Raw genomic sequence first — 26,645 nt, 5'->3', positions numbered from 1 at the left:
CAGAATAGTGACGTTAGATCCGAAAAATCCCCGTTAATTTTTTGACATTTGTCACTAAAAATTCTCATTCAAATAGAAAAGCTTCATAAATAAAGTTAACACTCCCCTGAAAATTCCAATACCCGAATGAATAAGGATAAATATAGCTGAAAGTGTTGTTAGAATAAAGGCTAGGGTCCCAAAATATCATCAAATTACCTATAAATTTTCATTAGAATTAGGACGATTATCATTAGAATTAGTGCTCAAAAATTCAAGGTACTCAACGTTAGTCCCGGAAATTTTTTTACTTGACTGAGGACAACAGTTCTTAAAACTTTGGATGACTGTTTAATCAAATTTTAACAACTTGTTTGAAATAGTGTTAGAACAGTGAAACTGCAAAAATAAATGCTATTCTAAATAAATCTAAAATGTTGTTTCCTGACACTTTTTCTTATAATTAAGTACACTTACTGTTATATTTAATGCTATTTTTCAATTTAAGATCATAGTCCATTTGTATGCTATATTAAAATTATTTGATTTGATTGATAATTCTATTAATTTCAGTTTGCTGTTGGTTATCAAAGAATGCAAGGAAAAAAGTGTCTTTTTCCATTTGGATTACATGTAACTGGGATGCCTATAAAGGTAAAATGTTTATTACTTTGATTTTGTTGGTTTAGTCTGTAAGTCAGTATTTTTATTTTAACTGTTTTATTCTGTGCATTTTTGAATTAAATTCTTCTTCAGGAATTTTATGAGCATGAAATTGTGCTGCTGTGCGAAAAATGATATTTTCCGTACAGAAAATTAACTTATATATATTCTTTAATTTTAAATGGGTGTGGATTTTTCCCATAAAGTGCTAATGTTAAAAAATCTTTAAACTGGGCAAAAAAAAAAAAAAAAAAAAAAAAAAAAAAAAAAAAAAAAAAACCTTAAAATATTGGAATTAAAAAATTTCATTTAAAAAAATAAATAAAAATATTTTCTGTGTCAAAAGTAGTTTGTATTAAAATTGAAAGTAAGGAAAATTTGCCTGTAAAGTCAGAATTTATATTAGATTCAAATTTTCTGTATAAAATAATTAATACGTTAATAATAAATAATAAATTACGTTTTTTTTTTTTTGAACTGTTAATTAAGCGACTGAAAATTAACTGACTAACTGAAAATTAAGCGAAAAACCAGCAAATGAGGTTGCCTTGCTAGGATTTTTTGAAACAAAATTATAAGCATAAAATGTTACTTATTTTAACTTAATTGAGTTTTAAACGAGAAAATTCCTCCAATTTGTAAAACATATTTTTTAAAAAAAAAACTAGAAACTAATTGACATCCTAATTTGTTGTAAAATTGGATAATGGGCAGAAATGCTTTTTATACATTTTTCTCTCTTTTATTATAACAACATTATTTAAAATGCATGATGTTATGAAACTGTGAGGACGTAACTATGTAATTGATTAAAATATTGATTTTATAACAGCTAATTTTATTCTGTTAATTTTAGAGCCATTAATGTAAAGTATCCTAAATTTACAAGTTGGTTTAAGAATTTTTAATTTAAGGAATATACTGGAAATGAAAAATGAAGACTTAATTGAAGCATAAAAGCATTCATTGAGTCACATTTATTCGTTGAGTCACATTTATTCGTTGGATATTTTCTATAATTACTGGAAATAAAATATCTGTAGTATAGAATCCCTAATTTATGTTCTGTATTTTAAGAGTATTTTTTTCTCTTGAATATCTGTATTAAAAATTTCTTGCAGGCTTGTGCTGATAAATTGAAGTATGAAATGGAAACATTTGGATTTCCTCCAAATTTTCCTGAAGATACTGGAAATGAAAGTGTTGATAAAGATGAAGAAATTAAAATGCCTGCTGATAAAAGTAAAAGCAAAAAAGTAATTAATGTTTGTATTCAAATATGTATATAAGAAAAGTATAGTGTTAAAACGTTTTGAATGAAATAACAGGATTTCATAGCTTTTTTAAAAATGTTTTTATTAATTTTCAAGTGTGAACATTGTTTCACGCTAAAAGCAAACTGTTGCGTAGCTAACTTTAGTGGGGCCCCATGTAACCCAGAACCCTTTCCCTTATCAAAACATGCTATTTACATTTCAATCGTTCATTTTATTCCATATTATACCGCCAATGGCAACCAACTGGTTCACCAGTTATATGATTAGATTAAAATATTCAACATTGTTGCTTTTAATTAAAACAAATGTAAATAAAAAGTTTTGTAGCTCTATTACACATGATTTTTAAAAATAACTAGCTGTACCCGAAGCGCGTTGCTACGCCAACAAAAAAATACATCATTATACTGATTTTCATGACAATCGGTTGAACGGGACAGAAGTTACTACTCTGCAGTGCCACCTGGTGGCAAGTGGCTTCAATGAGCATATTATGCACCTTCTCCATGGGAAAAATACATATATATAGCAATTTTCATAATAATTGGTCCAAGTATCAAGTGAAGCCGTGACTATACTCAAATTTTGTACTCACGCAGTTTGCAAGATCAATCAATCGCTAAAAATATCAAATAGAAAAAGTTTTAAATCCCCCCGTTGCATGAAAAGCCATAAAACAATAAAGAAAGAATTTATTTGTTCAAACTCAAGAAAAATGGCAACAGCTAACTTCTTATCAATGAGATCTTTCGCGCGAATTAATTTCTGCAGCCGATAATTTTATTCGTATTTATCCAATGGATTGTGATTTAAATTGGAATAAGAAAGGAACTATGGATCGGATTTTTTTCGAACTGGTCTATAAACATTCCCAGTACCAAAAATAACAAACGGTGAAAGTTTCAGCCAAATCTGCCGGGTAGTTTTTGAGTTCATGGATGACATACAGACAAACATTCATTTTTATATATATAGATTACCACTACATCAATTATATCGAAAATTTATCTTTTCCGCAATGATTTTAATGTAATTAATGTTAACAATCTGACACTGCAAAACTGTATAACGAAGTGTCACTACTTATTGTTTTAGCCTTTAGTTAAGCGATTTGAATTAAATTCTAGAATGCATCCAGATAGACTTGTTTAGAATGAATTTTCGAAAATTTTGTCACTCATGTTAGCCGACCCTCCAACATTGTACTTAACTGCGCATGTCCTGTTATTGCCAAATTTGAAGTCTTATATTGCACAATAGGATAAAAGCACCAGCCTATCCTTTTAAAAGCTCAATTGTTGATTTTTGGTTAACTAAAATTTCTGGAATGAACACAACAATAAAAGCATAGAAAAGCTTTTGAGGGCTGAACATTTCTGATACTATTTTTGAATGAATTTTGATGTTTCAGAAATAGTTGCATTTGTATTTTAAAAACTCTGCTATTTTTAACATGAGCTTATGTTCCAGTAATGGGCCTTCAAAATCCAGTGCACTGCACAGCCATGTGTAACCCCTGTAGTTCATTGTTTCATTTTCATTAATTGATACTTAAATGTTGTCCCAATATTAAGTCTATCCAAATATTAATTAATTTATTTCAAACTTGTGAAAACTTATTGATTCTAACGTGGCATTACTTTCTTCGCAGTAACTGATATGATATTGATGACCATTTAGATTTTCAGAAAATGCTTCTTACATTGTTTGTATTTAAGAGTTATTCACTTAAAATTTATTTTAATACAATTACACGTGTCCCTCATATAACACCGTACTTCCACAACATGGTTTCGATATTACACAGTACCAAATTTGTGATTGTTATAACATGGTTTCGATATTACATTGTACAAAACTTGAATTTAATACTTCATGGTTTTGATGTAACACGAATTTAAAAAGATGGAATTTAATTTTTGTTCAATACACTGTTCAAAATGAATGATAACTCGAATAAGTTTTTACTTTGTAATTATAAAACTTATCCAAAAAGTGTCTGTCTCCGGCTCGAAAGTTTGGTTTCACCGTATAACACTAGATTTTAACCTTTAAATACTTTGTTTTTCTCATCAGTGTTCTAAAAACTAAAAGATGAAAATCATTTTGTTTCAAATGAATTGTAAGAAAATAACATTAGGATTAAACAGAAGCAAAATTTGGCAAAAGATAGATAAAAAATGAAGTTGACACAAAGTATGAAATAAATAGAATCATTTTATTTATTTTATTTTATATTGTATTTCTTTTCAGTAAAGAAAAAAAGATAAAGTTTTTTCTTGTTGTGTGTAACAGTTTTAGTTTGTGGTATGTAAAATAATTAAGCTGTCTCCTTTTTTACTACTCTTATTTTAGATCAATCGGCTGTTGTATATTCTGGTTTCCGGTTTTCATTTGTATGTTCTATTGGGCTGAAATTTCGGCTATTATAAAATTTGTACCTTAAGACTTGGTTTCGATATAACACGGTACACATTCCTTGATTCACACTATTTCAAAGTCTCGTGTTACACAGTTTGCACATGTTTAGATACAACACGATATACTTACATACTAACATGATTTATAATATGTACATGATTAATTAGTTTCAAAAATAAGTAAAAAACTATTTATAAAATAGTCTCGTATAACACGATTTCGATACTACACTTTACGAATAAGCGGTGTTATACAACAGATACCTGTATAGCTTTAATTTTTAAAAGTGAGCTAAAAATGTGTTTAGCTTATTTTTCCCCTTTCACAATAACTTTGAATTCTCTATTGACTGCTGTATAAATTTAATTTTACAAAATCTTATACCAAATATTGTTGTTCTCTTGTTTTAGAGTAAGCTGGTTGCAAAAACTGGAGGTGCAATGTACCAGTGGAGAATAATGGAATCATTAGGTCTTTCCAATGAAGAAATCAAGAAATTTGCTGATGCTGATCATTGGCTACAGTATTTCCCTCCTCATACTGTTAAAGATTTGAAAGCTATGGGAATTAAAGTATGAATTGACAAAGATTTTTGTTGTAACTTATTTTATTGCTTAAAAGTTTCAGATATTTTAGTTTTTTTGTAAATAGAGAACTACATTAATGAATTTGAAGAGAGTCTTTTTTTTCTTCTTCAACATTTATGCTATTTTTATGAGTTTGTCTCAAAAGTTAGCCTTTTTTCCCCCCACTTAAATGTATTTTGGTTCAAATCTAGATTTTATGTGTTAGGATTTGATTTAATGTGTTAGGCAGTGTGTATGGCATATTTAAAGCAAATGTGATTTTCTTGGTCATACTGACATTATTGGTTGGTTGGTTGGTTTGATTTTTATGGCGCAAGAGCCCTTGCGTAAATTATGAAGTAAGGGAACCATTCCTAAGTGTGGTGCCACATTATATTTAAAGAACTAGAGGACCGGACAGACGCTGTTCTGTTCAAACTTTGTTAATTGAAAAATTAAAAAATTTCAATAAACTATCAAGTGTTTGAACTGTTTTGTTGAAAAAAATAAGTAAAAAGGAAATGTTTCAAGCTGCTTGGTGTCAGAATGCGTATATTTATTACAACTTGATTTATCTAATGCCCACTGAGCATTTATTTTATTAACTTTTTTCTCCCGTACTTGATGGTTTGTTCCTTCAGCCATTCTCAGAGGATAAAAAGCTTCCTCAGATATTAAGTTTAAAAAACTAACTACCCATCTAGAACAAACGGGAAATCCCGCTGCAACATCCCCCATATGAAAAAGAATAAAACAATCGAAAGGATATCGTTTCAAAAAATGATAAAAGTAAAACAGTCTCTGAATAAACGAAAATCCCTCATTCCTCCCCCCTCCCCTCCAGATGTAAAATAAAAACATTCTTCAACTAAAAAGACTAAAAACTTTTCAAAAACGAAAAACAATTCTTTGCAATTTGATATATTTCGCCAAATGAACAAAAAATACAATAAATTACATAAACAGAATCTTTAGAATGTAAACAAATGATTGCGCAACTCTTTTTTGTTTATAGCCAAAGTCGCCAAGCCACCACGTTACTGTAATCCAGCCGATCAGTGAGCAAAGCTAACTTCGACAGATTAGCGGTCCGATTTTTTGAACGAAAAAACTTTTAAAACTTCATATATTGCCCAATTTATTTTTTCCACCCAAAGATAAAGATCTTCCATTGCACTGATCTTTTGTGTACAGAACTATACTGTTGTAATTTATCTGGACGAAAATAAAATTTGTTTCTTCTTTAAATTCTATAATCTTTTCCTTTAATAATGTACTGATTAGTTAGATAATACTCAAAGTATTCGTGACATTGGTCACGAATTGGTGCCAAAACTCAGATGGATTTCAACCGAGAAACAAATGTTCCTAGATGCGGTACTTTCTGATCACTTGGTTACGAAAAACTAAAGCACCGATCCAGTCACATGGTTCAACTGCGATGACAGAACACGCGTTTTGAGTGAACTTTCCAGTACTTTATTTTAAAATATATCACTGGACTTAAAATCGTTGCTTTCAAGAAATGAAGGCTTCACTCTCTCTCTCTACATTTTATCTATTCTCAATTGACATATCACAGTAGGAAATTTCATTACAAAAAGCAGAGCTGGCTTTCTTATAATCCTTTGGCAATGGGTTAAATATTTATTTAAGTTCTCACTCAACAATAGGTTAAAATAAATATTAGTCATTTGGGAGATGTAACCATCCAATGTTTAAATTAATTAATTAATTAACAAAAACCTTTCTGATTCGATCCATCGCGCTTCGAAACCATGCTTGAAACAACTTAATTACACACAAAAAATTTGATCAAAATCGGTCCAGCCATTTAAAAGCCTTATGGTGACAAACGTCCACACAGAAGATTTTTATGTATGAAGATGTAGTTTATCTATACAAATGAATTGTTTAAATTCAAGAATTTGTTTAAAATTGACGATTATTTTAAAAAATTGTTCTTCATAGATAATTCATAACAGGAACTTCATATGTAATGCTTATATATGTCAATGTGCATGCATCTTTTCATATCGATTTTAAATCAGAATTAGAGATTAAGCTTTTTTTCTGTAAACCATGTTTTTTGTGTACTATGCTAGTTAGAAAAATGTTTTTAAATGCTCATGATACATTCTTTACCCCTAGGTTGACTGGCGAAGAACTTTCCTCACTACAGATCGTAATCCTTATTATGATTCTTTTGTTCGATGGCAGTTTCTGAGATTGAAAGAGAGAGGAAAAATACAATTTGGTAAAAGGTATTATGGGTTTAAAATTATAATTGCGAATGCATGCTCAATTGCACATAAAATTAGCTTGATTTTGTGCAGAAAGGTTCATGCAATTAACGATGGCTAAACTTCTGATTGTCTATCTTTCAGTAAGGATGGCTTAATTTTTTTTTTGGCCATATTTATGCAGCGTTTTATTTGCATCTAGGTGCTTAAAAACTTTTGTGAACTGTAAACATGAGTGCAAGATAGAATTTCCAATCCTTATCCCGAATTCGGGGTGTCTTGCATGTTAATTAGCAGGATTAATCCTGCGCAATTGAGCGCAAAATCCAGCAAACTTTCCAATCCCACAAACATTTTCCATGCAAACGTTTTCCCACTTTTGGCGTTCATAAAATGACTATTTCCACTAGCATCATCTAAAGTTTGAATCATCTTCCTTGTTTATATGCAAGAAGAGCAAGGAAATCTTAGTATCTCATATGATGAACGATGGACTAACCATTTAAGAACACAATAAAAATAAGGTATTTTTCTGAGAATGAATTGGTATTCTCATTCAAAATTTCAGTTTTCATACATTCAACAGTTGAGAAAATACTTAAAAGTTATAAACCTTTTCAAAAATATTACTAAAATTTAAAACCACTTAAGAAAAAATTGAGAAAGTGCATTGCAGATCGCAAAACCTGTTGGAGTATGTTGTCAAAAATATGAAATTTTGGTTCTTGAAGACAATTTCCAAAGGTTTAAGAAAGTTTTAGTAACTTGCTTCATTGCTATAACAAACATTGAAAATTACCCCGTTATCTAACCGGCGAGCCAACCATTCCCCAAAGTAGAAACTCTAAGAGATTTGTGAATTTGTTTACACGGCACGATGATGTGACATCACTATTACTAAGTTGAATAACTTTTTGCTGAATGCATGTGAACAACCATTTTAAAAGGTTTAACAGTTAGAATACATAAACTGTGTTATTGTTTTACAGTGATAATTTATACATGTGATTCAATAAACGTCTCATCATCATGTCGTGGGATTGAGAAATGTACGTATGCGAGTGCACCCAATCAATCAATCTCTTACCCTTATCTTATTAGTTTTGATGTTGCCGTTACTGCAGTTCGGTGTGTTGCTGGGAGCGGTGTGCTCCTGTTTGTCAGTTCCACGTCGTCAAGTGGACTTCAATTTCATAAAAGGTGTAGGAAATAAGTTCGATGTGCCCGGCGAAAGGAGCGGCCAGGTTCCATTGGTCGCCTTGAGATTGTTTGATGGTGAAGAAAATAAAAGAGTGAAATATTGGAGAGTTTTGTTCCATGAAGTTGATGTTGTTGGATATAGGCTTCTCAAGAGCATTGAATGCTCATGCTGAATTGGATTAAAAGGTGTTCTGAAGTCTGGCTGGACTGGATGTCCTAGTGTAAGGGTTCTTCACCGGATGTGGCCGTTCTTGGTGTCTGAGAGGTCAAGTCTATGGGAGGTCCAGCATGGCAGCTGGCCACAAGTGGTACGGGATGCAATCAACTTTCACATAGGATAATATAGATTATGGTTTCCAATCCCGAAACCCGGATCCTGAATCCTGCAGGGATTTTTAGCAGTAATGACCCCGAGGGATTTTGTTCGCAATCCCGAGGGATTTCCAATCCTCAAATTTTTTTCCATTGAAGTGTTTTCTAGCTTTTGCTGCTCTTAAAACGATTATTTTCACAAGCATCATCTGAAGTTTGAATCTTCTTCCTCATATATCTGCAAGAAGAGAAAGTAAAACTGTGTCTCATATGACCAACAATGGATTCAACGTTTCAGAACACAATAAAAATAGAGTATATTTTTCTGAGAATGAATTGGTATTCTCATTTGAAGTTTCAATTTTCATTCGTTCATCAATTGAGAAATGTGTAAAACTTATAAGCATTTTAGAAACCATCACTAAAATTCAAAATCCAGTAAATTACGCTTAAAAACATTTAGAAAGTATATTACATATTCTAGACCCGCTGAGTAGCCTGAATGCAATGTTGGAGCATTTCTGTAAGCTTTAGTAATACACTCAAAATCTAAAAGTTAAAAAAAGTGCAATCCAAACAAGAAAGCATTGAGAAATCTGAAATTATTTATGTATTCGCCATGACAGAAACTTGTACAAAACACTGGATGACTCTCATGACAGTGCTGTAAGTTAAGCTGCTCAGAGGCATGCACAGAAATTTTGGGGCCCATCAGAAATAACTTTTGTGGGACCCCCTTGATATTGTTTACCCCTATATTTCATTTTAAAAATATACGGTGGCCTTCAGCCTCGGGCCCGAGCCAACAGGTGTCCCTTCTCCTTCCCTGTGCACGCCTCTGAAGCTGCTCATGTTTTTGAATTCCTCTTTAAAGTGAGAGGTAAAATTAGCAAAGTTATCCAAACACTTTTACTGAGACTGCAACTTGGTGAAATGGTGAAGCAGTATGGTCAAACAGTATTCACCTCTTGCTGTAATGAATCGAATTCACTGATACAGTGAACAATGTTTATGAAGCAACAAAGGTATTATCAATGCAAGTTAAATTGGATACAGCAAAACACATAGCTAACAGACATCATTTTTGTCCGAAATTTGAAGTTCTTGAGCAAAAACGCAGCATAAGAAAAGAAAAATCTAGTTTCTTTCAGAAGGTGATGAAGCTAATGCGAATCTTTTTCTAACTGTCCACCATTTCTTAATTTTAGTGAAACCAATTGCAGTGGAACCACAGCACTTGTTTTCATCAAGCCCATTATTTCCTAGAGTAAAAATCCTGTACCATCCCATACGAGCGGCACACTTTTGCTTACCAAACGATAGCTGCTAATTAGGATCTGACTTTGTAGTGCTTTACAATCGTTATACAGAATTCAAGAAGACTAACTAAAGTAATAAAAGCACTTCATTCTAAAAAGCACAATTTTTTCTCTGTCATAAAAATTTAATTTTTTGAAAAATGAAGTCAATCCCGCAGGATTGACACTTTACAATCCAGCGGGACTGAATTCGGTGCAGGATTGGAAACCGTGATATAGATGAATCAGGCCTTCACGTTTTGATATACCAAGTGTTAAGGAAGGAATATCCTGAGTGTTATGAACTTTCATTTTAAGTTTTACGAGGAGTATTCTATTTTTAGGCATTGGACTCAAGGTGGACTAGCGTTTGACTTGTCTGTAAAGTTTTGGAACTGAACGATACTGTAGTTTTGAAAAGTGTTCTGTTTCTTGTGTGTGTGTGTGTGTGGGGGGGGGGGGGGTATTTTCAGTCAAAATGTTCGTGGGTTTAAAAGTAGCTTGTTTACCCTTGTTGGTATTACAAGTGTTAAGATATATTTATTGTTATTGAAGAAAATTGTTTTTGACTGTTAAATATGTGTTTTTAATTCCATTTTCCCCCCGAGCAGATCATTCCACAAATTTTCTGTTGGGCTTGCTCTGACCCGTTTTAGTTCCTCGAACTTCGGGTATTTTCATCCACGGTTACATGCTAGTCCAACAGAGTAGTCTAAGTACAATGTTGGAATGTTTCCGTAAGATTATGGAGTGCCCTCAAAACCTTTTACTTAGCGCCCAATATTTTTCTCCAAAGAAGAGAGCAATAAAAAACCTGACATTATTTATGCTCTCTAACCTGTAAAAATTGCCTGACAATATTTTTGTCACCGTGAAGTTAATATTATAAATGTGGGTTCTACAATACTCGGCATGACTTTAAAAGAGTCGACAGAAACTGAAATCAAACACAGGATGAGTCACTGAGTCACATGACAGCACACTCCATCAAGCTGGTCTTTTTCAATGTTTCTTTAAAGGTGAGAGGTCAGATTAGCGAAGCTTTTCAAAAACTTTTACTGGGACTGCGACTTGGTGAAACAAATCAAAGTTCACCCCCTGCTCCAATGAGTCAAATGCACTGATACAATTACCAACATTAATGAAGCAACTAGGGTATTTTCAATGCAAGTTAAATTGGATACATTTGAGCCCACTTTTGCATGCTAAATGTGATAGTTGCTAATTGGGATGTGACTTTGTAATACTCTATAATTGGTGTACGAAATTCAATCAAACTACTAATTCAAGTAAGACACACACAAAAGCAATCTATCCTAAAAAAGAGAACTATTTCTATTTGACGTTAAAATTTAATTTTAAGAAGATTGAAATCAAACCCACGGAAATTGAATTCAGCGCTGATCTTCTGCCTCAAGATTGATTTCCATCTTGTCTAAATCACCAAGACTGGTAAATGGAGAAAAAAATAAATCCATTTTATTTTCACTTTTTACTTCTGTTAACGCCTCTGCGCGGGCCCCCGAGCGATAAGGAGCAACGCTTGGGGTCTTGGCTCTTAATGAAGCCGCCTGGCTTCAGGGGGAAAAACTAATTTTCCAGCAGTGGACTGTATATTGAGAATGTTGACTGCATTGATGAGTCGTGGTTAAAACAACAAACAATTAAATTTATTTACAATTAGAGTATGAGCATAACATTAAAGTAAGACTAGGATACGCATGTATCCTTACAAGGGATTGGGAGCGAGAGCCCTATGGCTGCATCCGCTAGCTACAACGTTGGAAGTGCATCTCCGAGCCGAGGGGTGGTTTCCCACGCTCCTCTCACAATGGGGGCTTTAGGGTTGCTTGGCAAAGCCAAGAGCCAAGACCCCAAGCGTTGCTCCTTATCGCTCGGGGGCCCGCGCAGAGGCGTTAACAACTTCTAAAAAATATATAATTGGGTTTCTAAAAGGGTGCTTCAATCGTTATTCCATTCCAAAATCATTTTTGCATCGAGGCTAGACCTTCTTTTCCCTCTTGTCCCGAATTAATGAAATTATAGGAATGGAATTGTGTTGTGAATCGGAAAAAAGTCTCTAATTATCCAAAAAAGTCTAGATTGTTTCAAATTACTTTTTTACTGTTAGCGCTAGACATCAGCAGGCACTGAAGCAGTTTAAAAATGAAAAAAAGGTCGTTTTTATTACTATCTCTTATTTCATTATGAAAGTCCAAACAGATTCTTTTACATATGAAGAGAGAATGAGAGAATCAGTGCCAGCTGGCTTGTCGCCCATAAGCCTTCCTCCACCTCCCTTTGAATCCTTCCGAATTTATGAACATGAAAGCACTGATTTTTGTTGAACAACATGTAGATCTATTATTTCCTAAAAGGTCTTCTATTGATATTTTACACATTTTTATAATTGGAAATGTACAGTTTTTTTAATATTTTAAATTTATACTCTTGTTTGTAAATTTTTTCCCTTTTTGCAAAAGCAAATGTATGTAACAATTTCTTTTTCGCGATCACAACTTTTGCTAATTGTTGTTATTAATTACGAGCAAGGAATTCTTTTAATTTACAACCTTTTTTCATTCCCTGTTATTATTTTAAGATTAGTCTCTTAAGTTTTATGCAATGAACTACACGAAAATTCGGGAATCCGGCTGCTATTAACGATCAACGTATGTATAATTACATCAAAATAGGGATGAACCAAGGGGAGTTGTTTTTTACCCCTTCTTAGTATCCTTGATTTGAAGCAACATTGGTGATCCTAGTGCAGTATTTTCTAGGCTGTCACCAAAAGTAAACTAAGTAGAAAAAAATATCTTAATATTACTACAAAAATAGCACTTCTGTCCACAATGTTATAAGCTTTTTACTAGGATGGCAGATGTTTGTATTTCAAACATAAAGTTATTAACATAGAAATTGAAAGTTTTTTTAATCAAAAAGCCAAAATGATTGTATGTTCTCTGGAAGGTTTTACCATAATTTTCATAAAACTCATCCGCGGAAAGCTTTTGAAGTTGAAGGTCCAAAATTGTGCAATGAACTCTTAGGCTATGCTTGGTTAAAAATTTCAAAAGTTAGAGAAAAAAAAAAGTTTTGGAAATAAAATGAAAACAAAGTTTCTAAACATAATTTTCACATGAATAAGTATTATCACATCAATAACAGCAGGGGACCAGGCTTATTCCCCCCCCTCCCCATTTTTAATTTTAGAGGTTTTTTTTTCCTTTTCTCAGATGATAGCTTTTCTATAGTTAAATTTTTCATACGGGGTGCAGGATTTCCTTTTTGTCCTAGATGTATCGAGTTTTTTTAATTTTGTTGTTTTTCTGCTGGGGAGTTGAATCCTTTTTTGTAAAGGATACAGAATTTTCTTTTTGTCCTAGATGTACCGTGATTTTTAATCGCAATTGCTTACTGCCATAGGCGGCAAACTTGGCGTAAAAACAGGGGAGAGGGGAGTGGATTTTTTTAATTAACGGACTTTCTTTAAATTCTTAGCACGTGCATGGCCGTGCGGATACAGCTAGTTGTAAATAAAAGTATTTAATGAGCATATATTTTAGAGTCCTATTTTTCTAGTAATTCAGCCTGTAACAGTTGATTTTAGTTTGAAAAACATTAGATTATAATTATTTTTTCCCGTTTTAGGTATACAATATTTTCTCCAAAAGACAACCAGCCATGTATGGACCATGACCGAAGCTCAGGCGAAGTAATTTAACTTTTATATATGCTTTAACAAATGACAGTCGCTTATGTAAAATAAATCAGATATTAAAATTAATTTTTGATTTCAAATTACAGGGCGTTGGTCCACAAGAATATACTTTAATTAAATTAAGGATATTAGAACCTCTTCCTCAAAAACTTAGGTATGTTTATTGCTTTTTTTTTCTTCTTTTCTTCTTCTTTTTTTTAATACTGTTTTAGGTGTTAGAAGGAAACAGACTTGTTTTTGAATGTAAAAAAAAAAAAAAAAATTACTGAACTTGTAATTTGTTTGTAGCTCTTTCACTGGATTTTCTGTCTTTCTCGTGGCTGCTACTTTAAGGCCTGAAACTATGTATGGCCAAACAAATTGCTGGGTAAGACCAGACATGAAATACATAGCATTCCAGTTATTCAATGGAGATATATTCATTAGTACTCGAAGAGCTGCTCGAAACATGAGTTATCAAGGTTTCACATCTGAAAATGGGAAAGTTTCTGTATTAATGGAATTAGAAGGCAAAGTAAGTTTTCTAATTACATAAAATATTTTACATTATATGAATAATTGATTAAAACTTTGAATAATGCATTTTTTAAAATGTGTTACATCGTTACATCTAAAAGCAGCTGTCATATTTCAGTAAAAATAAGTTTTCATATTTTCATTTCATATGCTTTAAAGTTGATGCTGAGCCATTGGTATCAACTGCTGTGAATTTTCCATTGTTTTTACCAAAGATAAAATTTTAACATTTTATGTTTTTTTTTTCTTTTAAAAGTTTCATTTTACTTCCTTTTTTTAAAAATCTGATTTAGTAATCATGATATTAATAGCATAGTGCAAATAAACTACATGCTTGCTTCTAACAATAAATATTTTTTAAAGGATATTTTAGGTTTGGCTGTAGAAGCTCCATTGACATCATATCCACAGATATATACACTTCCTATGTTAACAATCAAGGAAGATAAAGGTAACTACAGTGTTTTATGCTCTTTTTTTTTAAAGTTCTGCTTTGTATTTAATCATTGAACAACCAATACCTTTGCATTTTCTTTTCTCTTCTTTAAATTTACATGTGTTTCTTATGTAATATTTGTACAATAGTGTCCAAAATTAAGGTCATGAACACAAAATCTGGGATATCTGCCCCAAAGTAGAATTCTTTGTGATGTTCTGCGAGGTAAAATCATTTGACCAAAATTGTTCTGCAACATTAATTCATAAATTATAAATTTAGCTTCATTTCCAATGAAGAGCATTGAAAATTTGAATTGAACATTTTTAAGTACAACAGTCTTCAAGGTTGCTTAAAGGGCATGAAGCAGGGGCAGGCAGTCAAAAATGATATTTTCTGCTCAAATCTGTAAAATTTCTGCAGACTTTCTGCAAATATCTTGTAACTGAAAATGTAATTTTTCAGAAATTCCGCAGATTTCTTCAAATCCGAAGTAATCTAAAATTCCTGCAAATGACACATAAAACGTGATATTTTGCTCAAGTTTTAAGCTGAACAAGTGTAATTTGCAAAATGTTAAAGTTTACTTCTAATTTGAAAGAAATCTGCAAAAATTGTGCAACATTTCTGAAAATTACATTGTAAGCATTGCAGAAAACTAGAGGTTTTTGAAGAAATCTCTAGAATTTTCCTTTCACGACCAGAAATTTTCTGCTGTTCAGTCATCTGTTCTGCAATGTAAGCCACAAATTTAGAAGTATTTTGCTTTCGGTTACAGCTGCAAAAATATTTAGCTTGTTCCAACAAAATTTGGTACTGTTAGTTGTTACCGTGAAAGAAAGCTTATAGTAGCTTAACTGTATGGGAAAAAAGTGTATTGATTCTTAACATGCAAATAATATTAATAACAGAATGAAAAAAAAAAAAAAATACTAAGCATTTTCATAATGCACTCAAAAGGACAAAATAACTTTTCTGGGTCAGAAAAGAATTTTGATTTAAGTATCCCTGTAGTTTTCAATTATTCCAAGAAAATGACTCTACAAATGATGAAAAGTGTGGCTCAAGTTATGTAGAGAATTTCTTATTGTTATCTAACTTTCTGTCATAAATTTGAGTGTTGAAACATGCATATTTTTCTGGGAAAGTTGGTTTGAAATTACTTGAGCCACACTTTTCCTCGTTTGTGGAGTCATTTTCTTGGAATTTTTCGAAAACTACAGCAATACTTTATTATTGTCCTTTCTGACCCAGGAAAGGTATTTTTTCCTTTTTTGCATTGTGAAAAGTGCTTAGGTTTTTTTTTTTTTTTTTTTTCAATTCTGTTACTTTATGTTTTTTAGTGAAAATGTATTTAAGAAATAGAACAATGTTACCATCACGAAATTTCTCCTCTTTTTTTTTCATATAAATGCTTCATACTAAAAGGAAAAAACAAACTATACGTGTCCATTAGGCATTAAAAATTTATCCTTGTTCCCCTCTAAGCTTTGTTTGTGTGCGAATTTAATTAGAAACATTTAAATATTAAAGTTTTACGAAACTAATTTATATTTCACAACATACAAGTTACTCGTGATAAAGATTGTAATATGTGTCGTTACTCAGTCACGTTACACTAGTCTACAAAAAAAAAGAAAAAATTAATTTAAATTTTGACGTCTGGAATTCAAATTATGTTTTTCGCAATCATGAGTGTGTGTGTGTGTGTATGTAGGCGTGTGTGATTGTGTCTGTGTGCAGGGGCAGACTGGCTGAGTTTGACCCAGTCGGCAAAAGAATATTTTGGCCCTCCTCTAAATTAAAAAAGTGAAATTAAACAGTGCCGGATCTTATTCTACCGCGTTCGACTTTTACCGCTTGTTCCTATTTTCCTTTAAGTTTTTAAATCAAGTTTTTAAGTTTAAAAACAAGAAAATTGTTAAGCGTAAAATGAAGCTAACTTTGACACATTTTTTATGTGCCTTGAAAGAAGGATACTATGGTTACAAGTCTTAAATCTCCGAAATGTGAAGTTTTAGAAATGCAATTTTAGACTACCCTTGGTAAAATTAATGGAACAGAGAAGCATCGAGGGCTCTCAACGACAACTTTTCGACGCTGAACTATTAAAAAATGCAAAACCATCTTTGGTCACGTTAGAGAGAGAAAGAGGCTCAATGATCTCATTTTGAAGCATTTCAAAACTGAAGTCTACTCGACCCAATTTCAAACTACATTTTGTTAGGTACTATAGAGAATCTGGCGACACTCTTTCGGAATTTTTCGACTTTGAAATTTTAAAAAAGTATTCTTATAATATGTTTGGAAACTTTAAAAAGAAAGGAGACAGGTTTTCCTAGCGTTTGCTCCAAGATTTTTTAAGTGGGCGCCATACCCTTCCGCTTTTAATGTAACCTTTGACCCGTTACTTAATGAACTCTCCTTGCCCCTTAAAAGTTTCAACAAAGCTTCCTAAAAGTAACATTGTTTTGAAAGGTGAAGATTTACTGTGTGAATCTTACTTTTTAATGTGTGAATTTCACACAAACCTGTCCTTGAAGCGTCACTTACTCGTTTCAATCACTTATCCACAAGAATCTGATCAGAATATATAACTGAATGTCTTTAGCATTTTTTTTTCTTTAAATTAAGCATCAAAAAACCTTTTCAATATTTTAAAACTAAATATCATCCAAAACACTTGCACATTGTGTTCACCTAGTATATCAAAAAGTAAAAAAAAGCTTTTTTATATGATAACTTATATTAAAAAGTGCCCTTTTATCTGAAAGCGCAATGCTTCTCTTGGTCTGGCGGAAACAAGTTCCCTCTCGGCATTTCTTTCTGAAACTGCAATGAATTTTAGGCTATAGCGCAGATAACAGGGTTACGGAGCTCCCCCACGGAAATTTCTATAAGTAAAATTCTAAGCTATCTTTAGTGACTCTACCGAAGGTTCAAAGACTTTGTCTGGAAATTTTTCGATATTTAAGTCTGAAAAACACAATTGAGAGCCTTAATTCAAGAACCAGGTAAGTCCAGACTCACTCATTTTTTGGTAAGACCAACAAATAACACCAGTTGTAGAATAGAAACTCTATTTTCTTTCTCACATTACTTAATACAAACAGAGGTCTCAACGCAAATTTCTGTCCCGTTGTTGTACCAATTGGAACATCTGTATTGTCCACACGCAAAAATGAATTTAAAAAAAATAAATAAAAATTTGGACTTCTTGGTTCTTGCATGAAAGCCCTCAATAGTAGACTATCGTTGGTGACTTTAGGAGAAAGCCTTGACGTTATCAAAAATAGAGTCAGGCGACAGTTCTCCAAAGTTTTTCAAATTTTAAAGGTCTAAAAACGCGACTTAAGGCTTCGTTTGAAAACGATAGGAGACATATGGTGTGCGAGGTTCGGACTTCTCGAAACTTTAATCATAAAATCTTTTTTAAGTTTAAGTCAATTTCAAATCTTTTAGGGTATTAAAGGGGTCCAGGGGTGCTTTTTTGAGATTGAAAGCTTTATTTAGTCTATGAGGACGAAAAGAGTGTCAGAATGTACCCAGAGCTTTTTTGTCATTAAAGATGTTGTTTTGCAGTTTTTTTCTGTATAGTGAAACGTTACGAGTGGGTGTACGTTAAAGTACTCCCAGTCTTAAGAAAAAAACGTGTAGGATAGGGTGGGGTTAGTTGAGCATAGGGGCACTTTTAGCAATCGATATATCTGGAAAACTATTCACCATATGTGTAGGCATCAAATGGCGAAAAGAAAGGGTTATAGGAGGGGAACTTATCGCATGATCTAAAATTGCAGTTCGATAAATGAGTGAAGTAATGTGTACATTTTACTATTATTATTGTTTTTTTTTGTGGTAAAGGAGTAAAAAACTCACTTGCCGCAAGTTTTCGTCTGTATTAGTCCATAATGTGACTACGTGAATAATACTGCAAAAGCTGTCAATGATAAGGGAAAAAGTGCGAATGCTGCAGCAAAATAATTCGGTATCAAACAGGTGACTTTGACAAGATTTTTGAAGAAATTAAAAGGTGATAATTCATCCATAGGTTATGCAAAACCAGGGCAAGTTTTTTCTTCCCTACAAGAGAACTCTAATAAAATCTGGAACTATCCATCCGAAAACCAGAACCATTTCAGTTAATTCGAAAAAAAAAAACTTTATGATTTGTTAATCTGTTACTAAAAGATTATAAATAAAGATCTAATTGTCAAACAAAAATTTTATTTCATCTCTAGTTATCATTTATCCTATGGTTTGACTAGACATTATAAGTGCCCAACTTGCCCCATACCGTTGCTCAACTTACCCCATCTATGGGTACGTTGAGCAAGTTTGACTTTTTGCTTTCTGACAGCTGTAGTTCTTAAATCTGTGCTATTAGCAACACATTACTGTGGACACTTTTGAAAAAAAGATACATTACTAATCCATCAGGTTGCATAAAAATCGATTGAGACGCATCGTTGAGAAGCTATATCCGCTCAAGTAAAAAATTGCTCAACTAGCCTTGCCCTACTCTATTCTACCTAGAAAAAATTTCAAAATTGAAGACCTAAAAACGTACTTCCACGCTATGTTTGGTGACGTAAGGAAGAGGATTCTGAAGTTTTCCTAGGGAATTTTTCGACATCGAAACTTTAAAAAAGTATAGGGGAAGTGATGAGAGATTCAGGAGCTCTCCCTTCAAAGATGAAATTTTGTCCTGTTTCAGATTTAGTTTATCATAGTCCCGACTTGCTTTCCCACATACGATTCTGGGATGAAAGTATTTGCAACAATAATTTGCAATAGACCAATGAAATCTCTTGCCAACTTACAGCATTTAGTTGAATCTGTCACAACCAGTTGAGTACATTAGTGAATGTTACGGTTGTCTTTTTCCTATTGGGCCAGCAATCTAGAATATTGTCCTCTCATCATATTTGCTGCCCCCAATTCTAAATGGGCAGTCAACAATTTTTGAGGCTACAGAGAGCAAATTTTCGATTTCTCTCCTAAGTTGTTCCCTTAACCCCAAGTTACTGTTGTTTTTTTTTATTATTAGCCCTTTTTATAGCCTTAAATTTATTTCACCGCGGAATGGATCCATAAAGATAGCTGGTCTACGACTGAAATATCATGTATAGCAGTGATGCCCAACCTACGACCTGCGTTCCACACGGGGCCCGCGAAGCTGATCTGTATGTGGCCCATTGTTGTGTTCAATGTTCTGAAACGCAAAATATATTCTGAAACATTTCAAGCCTACTGATCATCTTCATTCGGTCTTATGAATGCTAGTTGTAAAATTATAAGCCAAGCAGTCATGTATTGTTTTGTAAAAAACAGATCCAAACTTCGTATCATTTAATTAAGCATGCAGTAATAACGGAAGCAAATTTTGGTTTATAATCGTCTTTAATTTTCCTTGTTTTAATCTAAAGAATTGCACGAGGTAAAACTAAAAAATGTTGGGCATCACTGATGCATAGCATCAATCTCAGTTCTATAGAATCTGTCCCATTTTACTTTATGTACAATTTCGACTTGTATTTGAAGGGCAAGAACTTAAGTAATTTTTATTAGGAAAATTTGTTTAAAAAAAAGGAGCAACTATTTAAGTTGGCCCCCCTAAGCAGTTGGCCCAGTCAGGGGTCCCCGACTAGCCGACGTGGCCAGTCCGCCCCTGAGTGTGTGGGTAGTTGTGTGTAGGTGTGTGTGTATGTGTAGGTATCTGTATGTGTGTGTGTATGTGTGTAGGTGTATGTATGTGTGTAGGTGTATGTATGTGTGTAGGTGTATGTATGTGTGTGTATGTGTTTGTCTGTACGTGTGTGTATGTATATGTGTAAATGTAGGATATTGACGGCAACCTGGAGATGGCGTTCGCTATAGGAGCAGCATCGTGAGGAGTCGGTCGACGGTGATGCTGCAGAGGGTGCTGGCGGGAAAATAAAATGATAGCACATCAAAACAGTCAAATGAAAGCAATAAGCAATCGTGATTACTTAAAAAAAAAAGCTTTTTTTCTGTTAGACGGAGAAAAATACCTGATCTTAATGTAGAATGATGTGCTGAATTCAAATATGCAAGCAGTTTTCCTCCACCACCCACAAATTTTTAGTAACACTAGACAGAAGTTAGAAAGAAATGTGCAGTTTTACATGCATGACTAACACTAAAATAATGATCCAAAACGTAGCTATTGTTCTTTTCTTTCTGTATTTGGCATCAGGAACACCCCTCTTAAGTGTCTAGCATTAATCAGCAGGAATTTCTTTACTTTGAGAATGTGGGCCTCTCCAAAGATGCGCTTATTTTAGCTTTACTTTAATAAGTAGAAATCCTGGTTTTAAGTATTCAAATTCAGCACTAGTGTTACAAAGTCTTAACAAAGTTTTTAAAAAGATCCCTTTTAATATGAAAAGCCATATAGAATAACTGGTCTATTTTTTTTTTTTTTTTTAAATTCTTTTTGCCATTGTTATCCCATTCTCATAGGAGTAAACAGCATTGTATTAATAAAATTTAGTAGTGAATAAAATTTGTTTAGCTTAATTTTAGGCAAGAAGTAATTGTCCCATGAAATGTGTTGTTCTAAATTTTATCTAAAAAAGGCTTATAAATCTCTATTTGTTTCATTCATTTCAATTGAATATGCTAGTGTTACACAAGGCAAAGTGTTTCAATCATGCAATAGTATAGCTTTTAAACTAGTTTAGAAAGTGTTAATACCAAGTCTCATCTGTTTGATATTAAAAATACAAACATATCCATTACAGAGTCGATGCTATTTCAGTATACTAAATCTTGTTCCTTAGAACAAAATCTATAAATTCATTATGTTTGCATTCAAATTTAAAAACACAGAAAATGATTCAATTCAGGTAGCATATACCACAAAAATGGGGTGTTATTAAGACTGACTACCATACTACCACAGCAGTACCAGCAAACCGGACTATCTATCTCCACATTTCTTGTCTTTATTTTATAAAATTTTAGTTGTTGATTATGTATTTTTATCATTACATGATATAGGAAAACACCAGGAAAAATAAATCACTTAAAACCTATGATTATACAAAAACTATGGGTGATGGAAAAATTCTGATTGGATGTTTGGAATCAACGTCAAAAATCATCTTAGAAAAACCATAAATGTTTCATTTAACAAAGTCTTTTTTTACCAGTCTATTAATTTTTATTATAGTATTATAGTTTAGTATTATAGGAAAACATGGGGAAAATAAATAACTTTAAACCTATGATTACACAAAAACTGTGGGTAATAAAAAAAATCTAAGTAGATATTTGAAATCGGCATCAAAAACTACCCTAGGAACACTATAAATGTTTTATGTAACAAAACCTTTGTTTACCAGTGTTCTTGGCATAGATGCGGATAAAAATCCTAGGAACGATAGTGGATAAATTTCATGCTTGCTCCAGAGAACCCTTGATTCAAAAATTTTATTATGATTGTTATTAATATTGCTGTTATAAGGCAACACAATTTGTAATGATGAGTTTTATATTTAAACATTTAATGGGGAAATGACATGAAATTTGCTGTTTTCCATCCTAACCGAAATATATTTTATTTTAGAATTGAATTTTTCAGCGTTAAGTTGTACCTTGTACCTTAAGATTAAGCAAATCTTTAAGTGACATCCCAAAATCTCTAAGTGGTCTAGTTGCTGAGATATAAGCAAAAGCAGGCCTCAGATTTTTCTGTGACAATCAGGCCAAGTATAATAAAAGTGCTTAAAAACAGTCGGATCATAATGCCTTTTATCTCGGAAAAGACCTAATATGTAGTCTCGCCATAGTGCACTGCTATAAAAAGGCCTCACAATCAGCTGTCATTTCTGTTAATCAGGATGTCAAAAAATGTTTGTGGCTATCAACCACTATAACACCAAAGGGTACTTTTCTAAATGTTTTTATCAATTGAAATGTGAAACCTTATCCTTAAATAAATCAAACTCCTTAATCACAATAAGTCATTCCTGAAGTTGACATGAATTCTGTTCCCTTGAAGTTTAACTGTTACAATATTTTAGGTAATATATCGATAATAAAAATTGTTTGAAAAAAGAATTTAGAAAAAACTTTGGGGTTTTGGGTTTCCTGAATTTGGGAATTCAGGAATTGGGATCCCATACTTTATTTTATCATAAAGAAATTAACAACCCCTAGAGTTAAGAAGTATTATGAATTACAAAATGAAAATAAACTGCTCTGAAATTTAAATTATAATATAAATGTACGCTTCTTTTTGTTACGAAAAGAGGTAAATTATTTTCCAAAAGTATTGGCAACTTTAATTTGCATTAGTTTTTTCTCATTCGTTCTTTCCTTCCTGCAACAAGATCATGTCAGCAGAATATGCAAATTGCCCATAGCATTTAAGCTCCCAGCACTTTGCCTTGTTCTCTTCCCTTTCAACTCCAGTCAGACTTGGTTGTTTTTCGGCAGCTAAGTTGAGTCCGTCCGTTTTTTGCCGATAGCTTCGGCTTACTGCTCTTGATATGAATATCATAGCTCTATATGTTTAACGTTTCATACTTTGACTTAGAATGTTTGCTTCAGAAGTCATTTAAAGTAAAATGAGCTACTTAATATTATAAAGAGTGTATTCTCAATATTTCGTTTAACATGTCATTGTATATATCATAGCCATAATAAACAAGTTACTTTTAACTTTGGCTCTTCTTGATATTGGACAAGATAAATATGTTTTTTCAAGAACTAGCAAACATCCTGGTTGAGCTTTCACTAAAAGTTAATAAGCTGAGCACTTACAAAAGCTCTCAGCTTAACACTTTTAACAGTAATTTTTTATTTTGTTAATAAACGAACTGAAAAACACTTACCAACTTTTCTGCAACAAAGTGGTGTACTTGCCCCCCCCCCCAACCCCTAGCCAAGAGGATTTTGATTCTTCTTCTAGTAGCTTACTAAATTAGTTTTTTAATGTTAGTCAACAAGCAAGAAGCATTTCATCAAAAGCTTAATCTTTAAACAAAGTGAGAAAGAAAGCCCCCCCCACCCCCCCCCCCCCCCCCCCCTAATTAAGATAGTAGCAATAAACTCATACCAACTTAACTCTGTTTTTTTTTGAGGGGGGGGGGAGATTCCTGGATTTTGAGCATTTCTTTCAGTTGTGTAAATGAGGTAAACAACTTGCATTTGATTGTACTTTGAAGGATACTATAAAAATCTCATTTCTTACCTAAATAACAATGAAAAAGGTAATACAACAGCATGTCACAATCACCTGCTGGATTTTTTTCCAGTGGCTATTGGCAGGTATGTAAAGTATAAAAGTATAAAGTACTGTACAATGCATGCATATAGTACTAATTTATAATAGAATTATGAAATACAGTCAACTCCCGCTACCACGCGAAAGGGCTATAACGTGAATTTTTCACGAGTAACGAATTTTTTTGGAAGGAAGTATCGACTTTGTTATTGGCTACTAAATATTGATTTCGTGAACCATTATTACATCTCTTTAGCATCACTAACAGTGAAAGTTCTCACTCCAAACTAGTCTACGCATCTCGTTGTTAGTGCATCAAATAACCACTCAGCATCTTTTTTTTTTCATTTTAATTATTAAAGTTGATGAAATATAATGACACCCACACCTTAGTGCGTTGTTTCATCCAAAGTTTGAAGATGGAAAGAAAACGAAAGTTTCCTGCCAAAAAAAAAAAAGGGGGTTAAGATTCTCAATATGCTTGAACAACTACAAAAATGTCAAAGGTGGCATGATATTAAGTATGAGTAAATCTTCCATATGTACAATTAAAAGTCAAAACAAAAAGATATCCGCAAAAGTTCAGAACTTAGTTTCAATATTAAAGCTTGCAGAGTAGTGTCTAAGCAAAGCAAATATGTATTATGAAAATGGAAGCTGCTTGTACTGTGGATTAAAGATATCAGGAAGAGAGACTGCTGCATAAATGGAAACGTTATAAAAGCAAAGGCATTTAAAAATGTATTTAAAAAATAACAATCTGATCATGGAGCAAAAATCATCATCTTTATTTTTTAACTTATGAATATTATTACTGCATCTACTGTACAGTACTATTATAGTGCAGCTTTTGTTATTACTACATAATGTGCCTGCCATGTTGTTTTATTCATTGTCTTTTCCTCCCATTGATCATTCATTTTGTGCATCCTAAAGTATTTTATGTTGAAAGGAAGTATTGGCTTCATATAATAAAACGGCTTTTTTTATTTTTAACAAACAGTAAAAGTTCAGCTCTTTAATGTAAGAAACTAATGTATGGTTGAAAAATGCTTTAATGCAGTTTAATCGGTGTTTAACAGTATCTAAAAGAATTGGTATGTTTCTAAAAATATTGTATACGTACATTTTTCTACAACGCGAAATTTTGACTTACGCGAGGAGAATTGGAACGTATCCCTCGCGTAAGTCGGGACTCGACTGTATTGCGTTTTCTTTCTAGGCACTGGCATTGTAACAAGTGTGCCATCGGATTCTCCTGACGATTTTGCTGCATTGTGTGATTTGAAAAAAAAGCCCGATTTAAGGAAAAAATTCAATATTTCTGATGAAATGGTCATGAAGTATGAACCGGTAAGCTTTTAAATTGTTTATTTTGTCCTGGGGGGGGGGATTGATTATTGTTTAACATAAATGCTACTAATGGTTAGCAAAATGAGGTTTCTTGTTATATTCTAAATTTTATCAATTTTCTTTTCAATAAGCATTGTAGTATGATTTCTTAGCCAGCATAATTTTTTATAAGTCTTTAAGAGTTGAAGTCATTTATACATTTTGTATGCGCTAATTAAATTAATCGTGACGAGAAAATTTTATTGCTAAATAAAGTTTTTATGTTGTGCATTTTTTTTTTTTTTCAGTTTAATGTTTAATTATTGTATTCACATGTTCCTAACTTTCCCTAGTGTTGTAACTTTTACAAGTAATTAATATTAAAAATTCTTTAAAATATTGCTAAATTTTCTGTAATTTTAAAGGTACCAATTGTAAATATTCCTGATTATGGATCATTGGCGGCTCCGAAAGTGTGTGAAGAACTCAAAGTGCAAAGTCAGAATGATAAAGATAAACTTGCATTAGCAAAGGATAAAATATACCTTAAAGGCTTCTATGAAGGTGTAAGTAATGAAGTCCTTTTTATTTTTAAGTTTAAGGTTCAATGGTCCATATTTTCCTTTTGCTTATTTTTCCTTCTGTTGTGCTTTTGTTTTAGCTTTAAAACAAAACTATTACAACTAATTGTAACAGCCAAGCAACAATATTAAGGGATTTAGTGAGTTAAATAGACTAAATAATTTCAAATTAGTATGGACAGTTTAACCTGTACGTAATTAAGTTACAAAATCCACACACAAGTTTATGATGTAGAAAATTTGTTAGATTAACTCTTACATTTCGCAATGCTTTATGCTAAATAGACATCTTTAATTTCTAAGCACTAAATGGTATGCCATAATATCAATTACTTTTCAAAATAAATCACTCTCAACTTCAGCTGTAATAATATATGTTCCGTTCAGATCCGGTTATTTTATTCAATTTCCGTTACAATTGCTGGTGATGTAGCAAATGTGACAGTTCTATAGAACAAAAGACTTTCTTCAACTTCAGTTCTTAGAAATTTACTGGAAAAAGGCTAAAATCTAAAATTGAAAAAACTAAATAATATGACGTTAAAACCAAGGTTTGTATTTGGATTTGTTAAGTAAGCTGGTTCAATCGTGTTTTCAATGTGGAGTAATTGAGATCAGCTAGATGTTATAACTGATGCCTGGTTAGAGACCAGTTTGGCTATATTTCTATTGCTATAGTTTGCCACTTTACTAAGAAAATAGTATGGACATTTCGCAATCCAAAATTTTTCACTGCCTGAACACCACAAACACTCTTTTAAAAAAAAATCTCAACAAAAAGGAGTTGCCTTGCAGAATGAAACAAAATTTTATGCATGTGATTGCTACAGTGATATAAGAAAGT

At 32.4% G+C, this 26,645-nt stretch overlaps 1 protein-coding gene across 1 annotated transcript in view; it reads left to right on the top strand.

The window, feature by feature from the left end:
- LOC129228313 (leucine--tRNA ligase, cytoplasmic-like) overlaps positions 1-26,645 on the top strand; it is a 98,050-nt gene that overhangs the window by 13,442 nt on the left and 57,963 nt on the right. The window contains exons 3-12 of the mRNA XM_054862989.1: positions 553-633; positions 1,764-1,898; positions 4,751-4,912; positions 7,058-7,170; positions 13,614-13,677; positions 13,770-13,837; positions 13,972-14,197; positions 14,563-14,650; positions 25,111-25,241; positions 25,646-25,786. Of these exons, the coding sequence (XP_054718964.1) occupies positions 553-633; positions 1,764-1,898; positions 4,751-4,912; positions 7,058-7,170; positions 13,614-13,677; positions 13,770-13,837; positions 13,972-14,197; positions 14,563-14,650; positions 25,111-25,241; positions 25,646-25,786 (1,209 nt within the window). The remainder of the gene's footprint in view (positions 1-552; positions 634-1,763; positions 1,899-4,750; positions 4,913-7,057; positions 7,171-13,613; positions 13,678-13,769; positions 13,838-13,971; positions 14,198-14,562; positions 14,651-25,110; positions 25,242-25,645; positions 25,787-26,645) is intronic.

This window comes from Uloborus diversus, chromosome 8 (genome assembly GCF_026930045.1).
Source record: "Uloborus diversus isolate 005 chromosome 8, Udiv.v.3.1, whole genome shotgun sequence".
In the NCBI taxonomy this organism is placed as follows: domain Eukaryota; kingdom Metazoa; phylum Arthropoda; class Arachnida; order Araneae; family Uloboridae; genus Uloborus; species Uloborus diversus.
The sequence above is the reverse complement of the archived record's forward strand: the minus strand, read 5'-3'. Positions and strand labels throughout refer to the sequence as shown.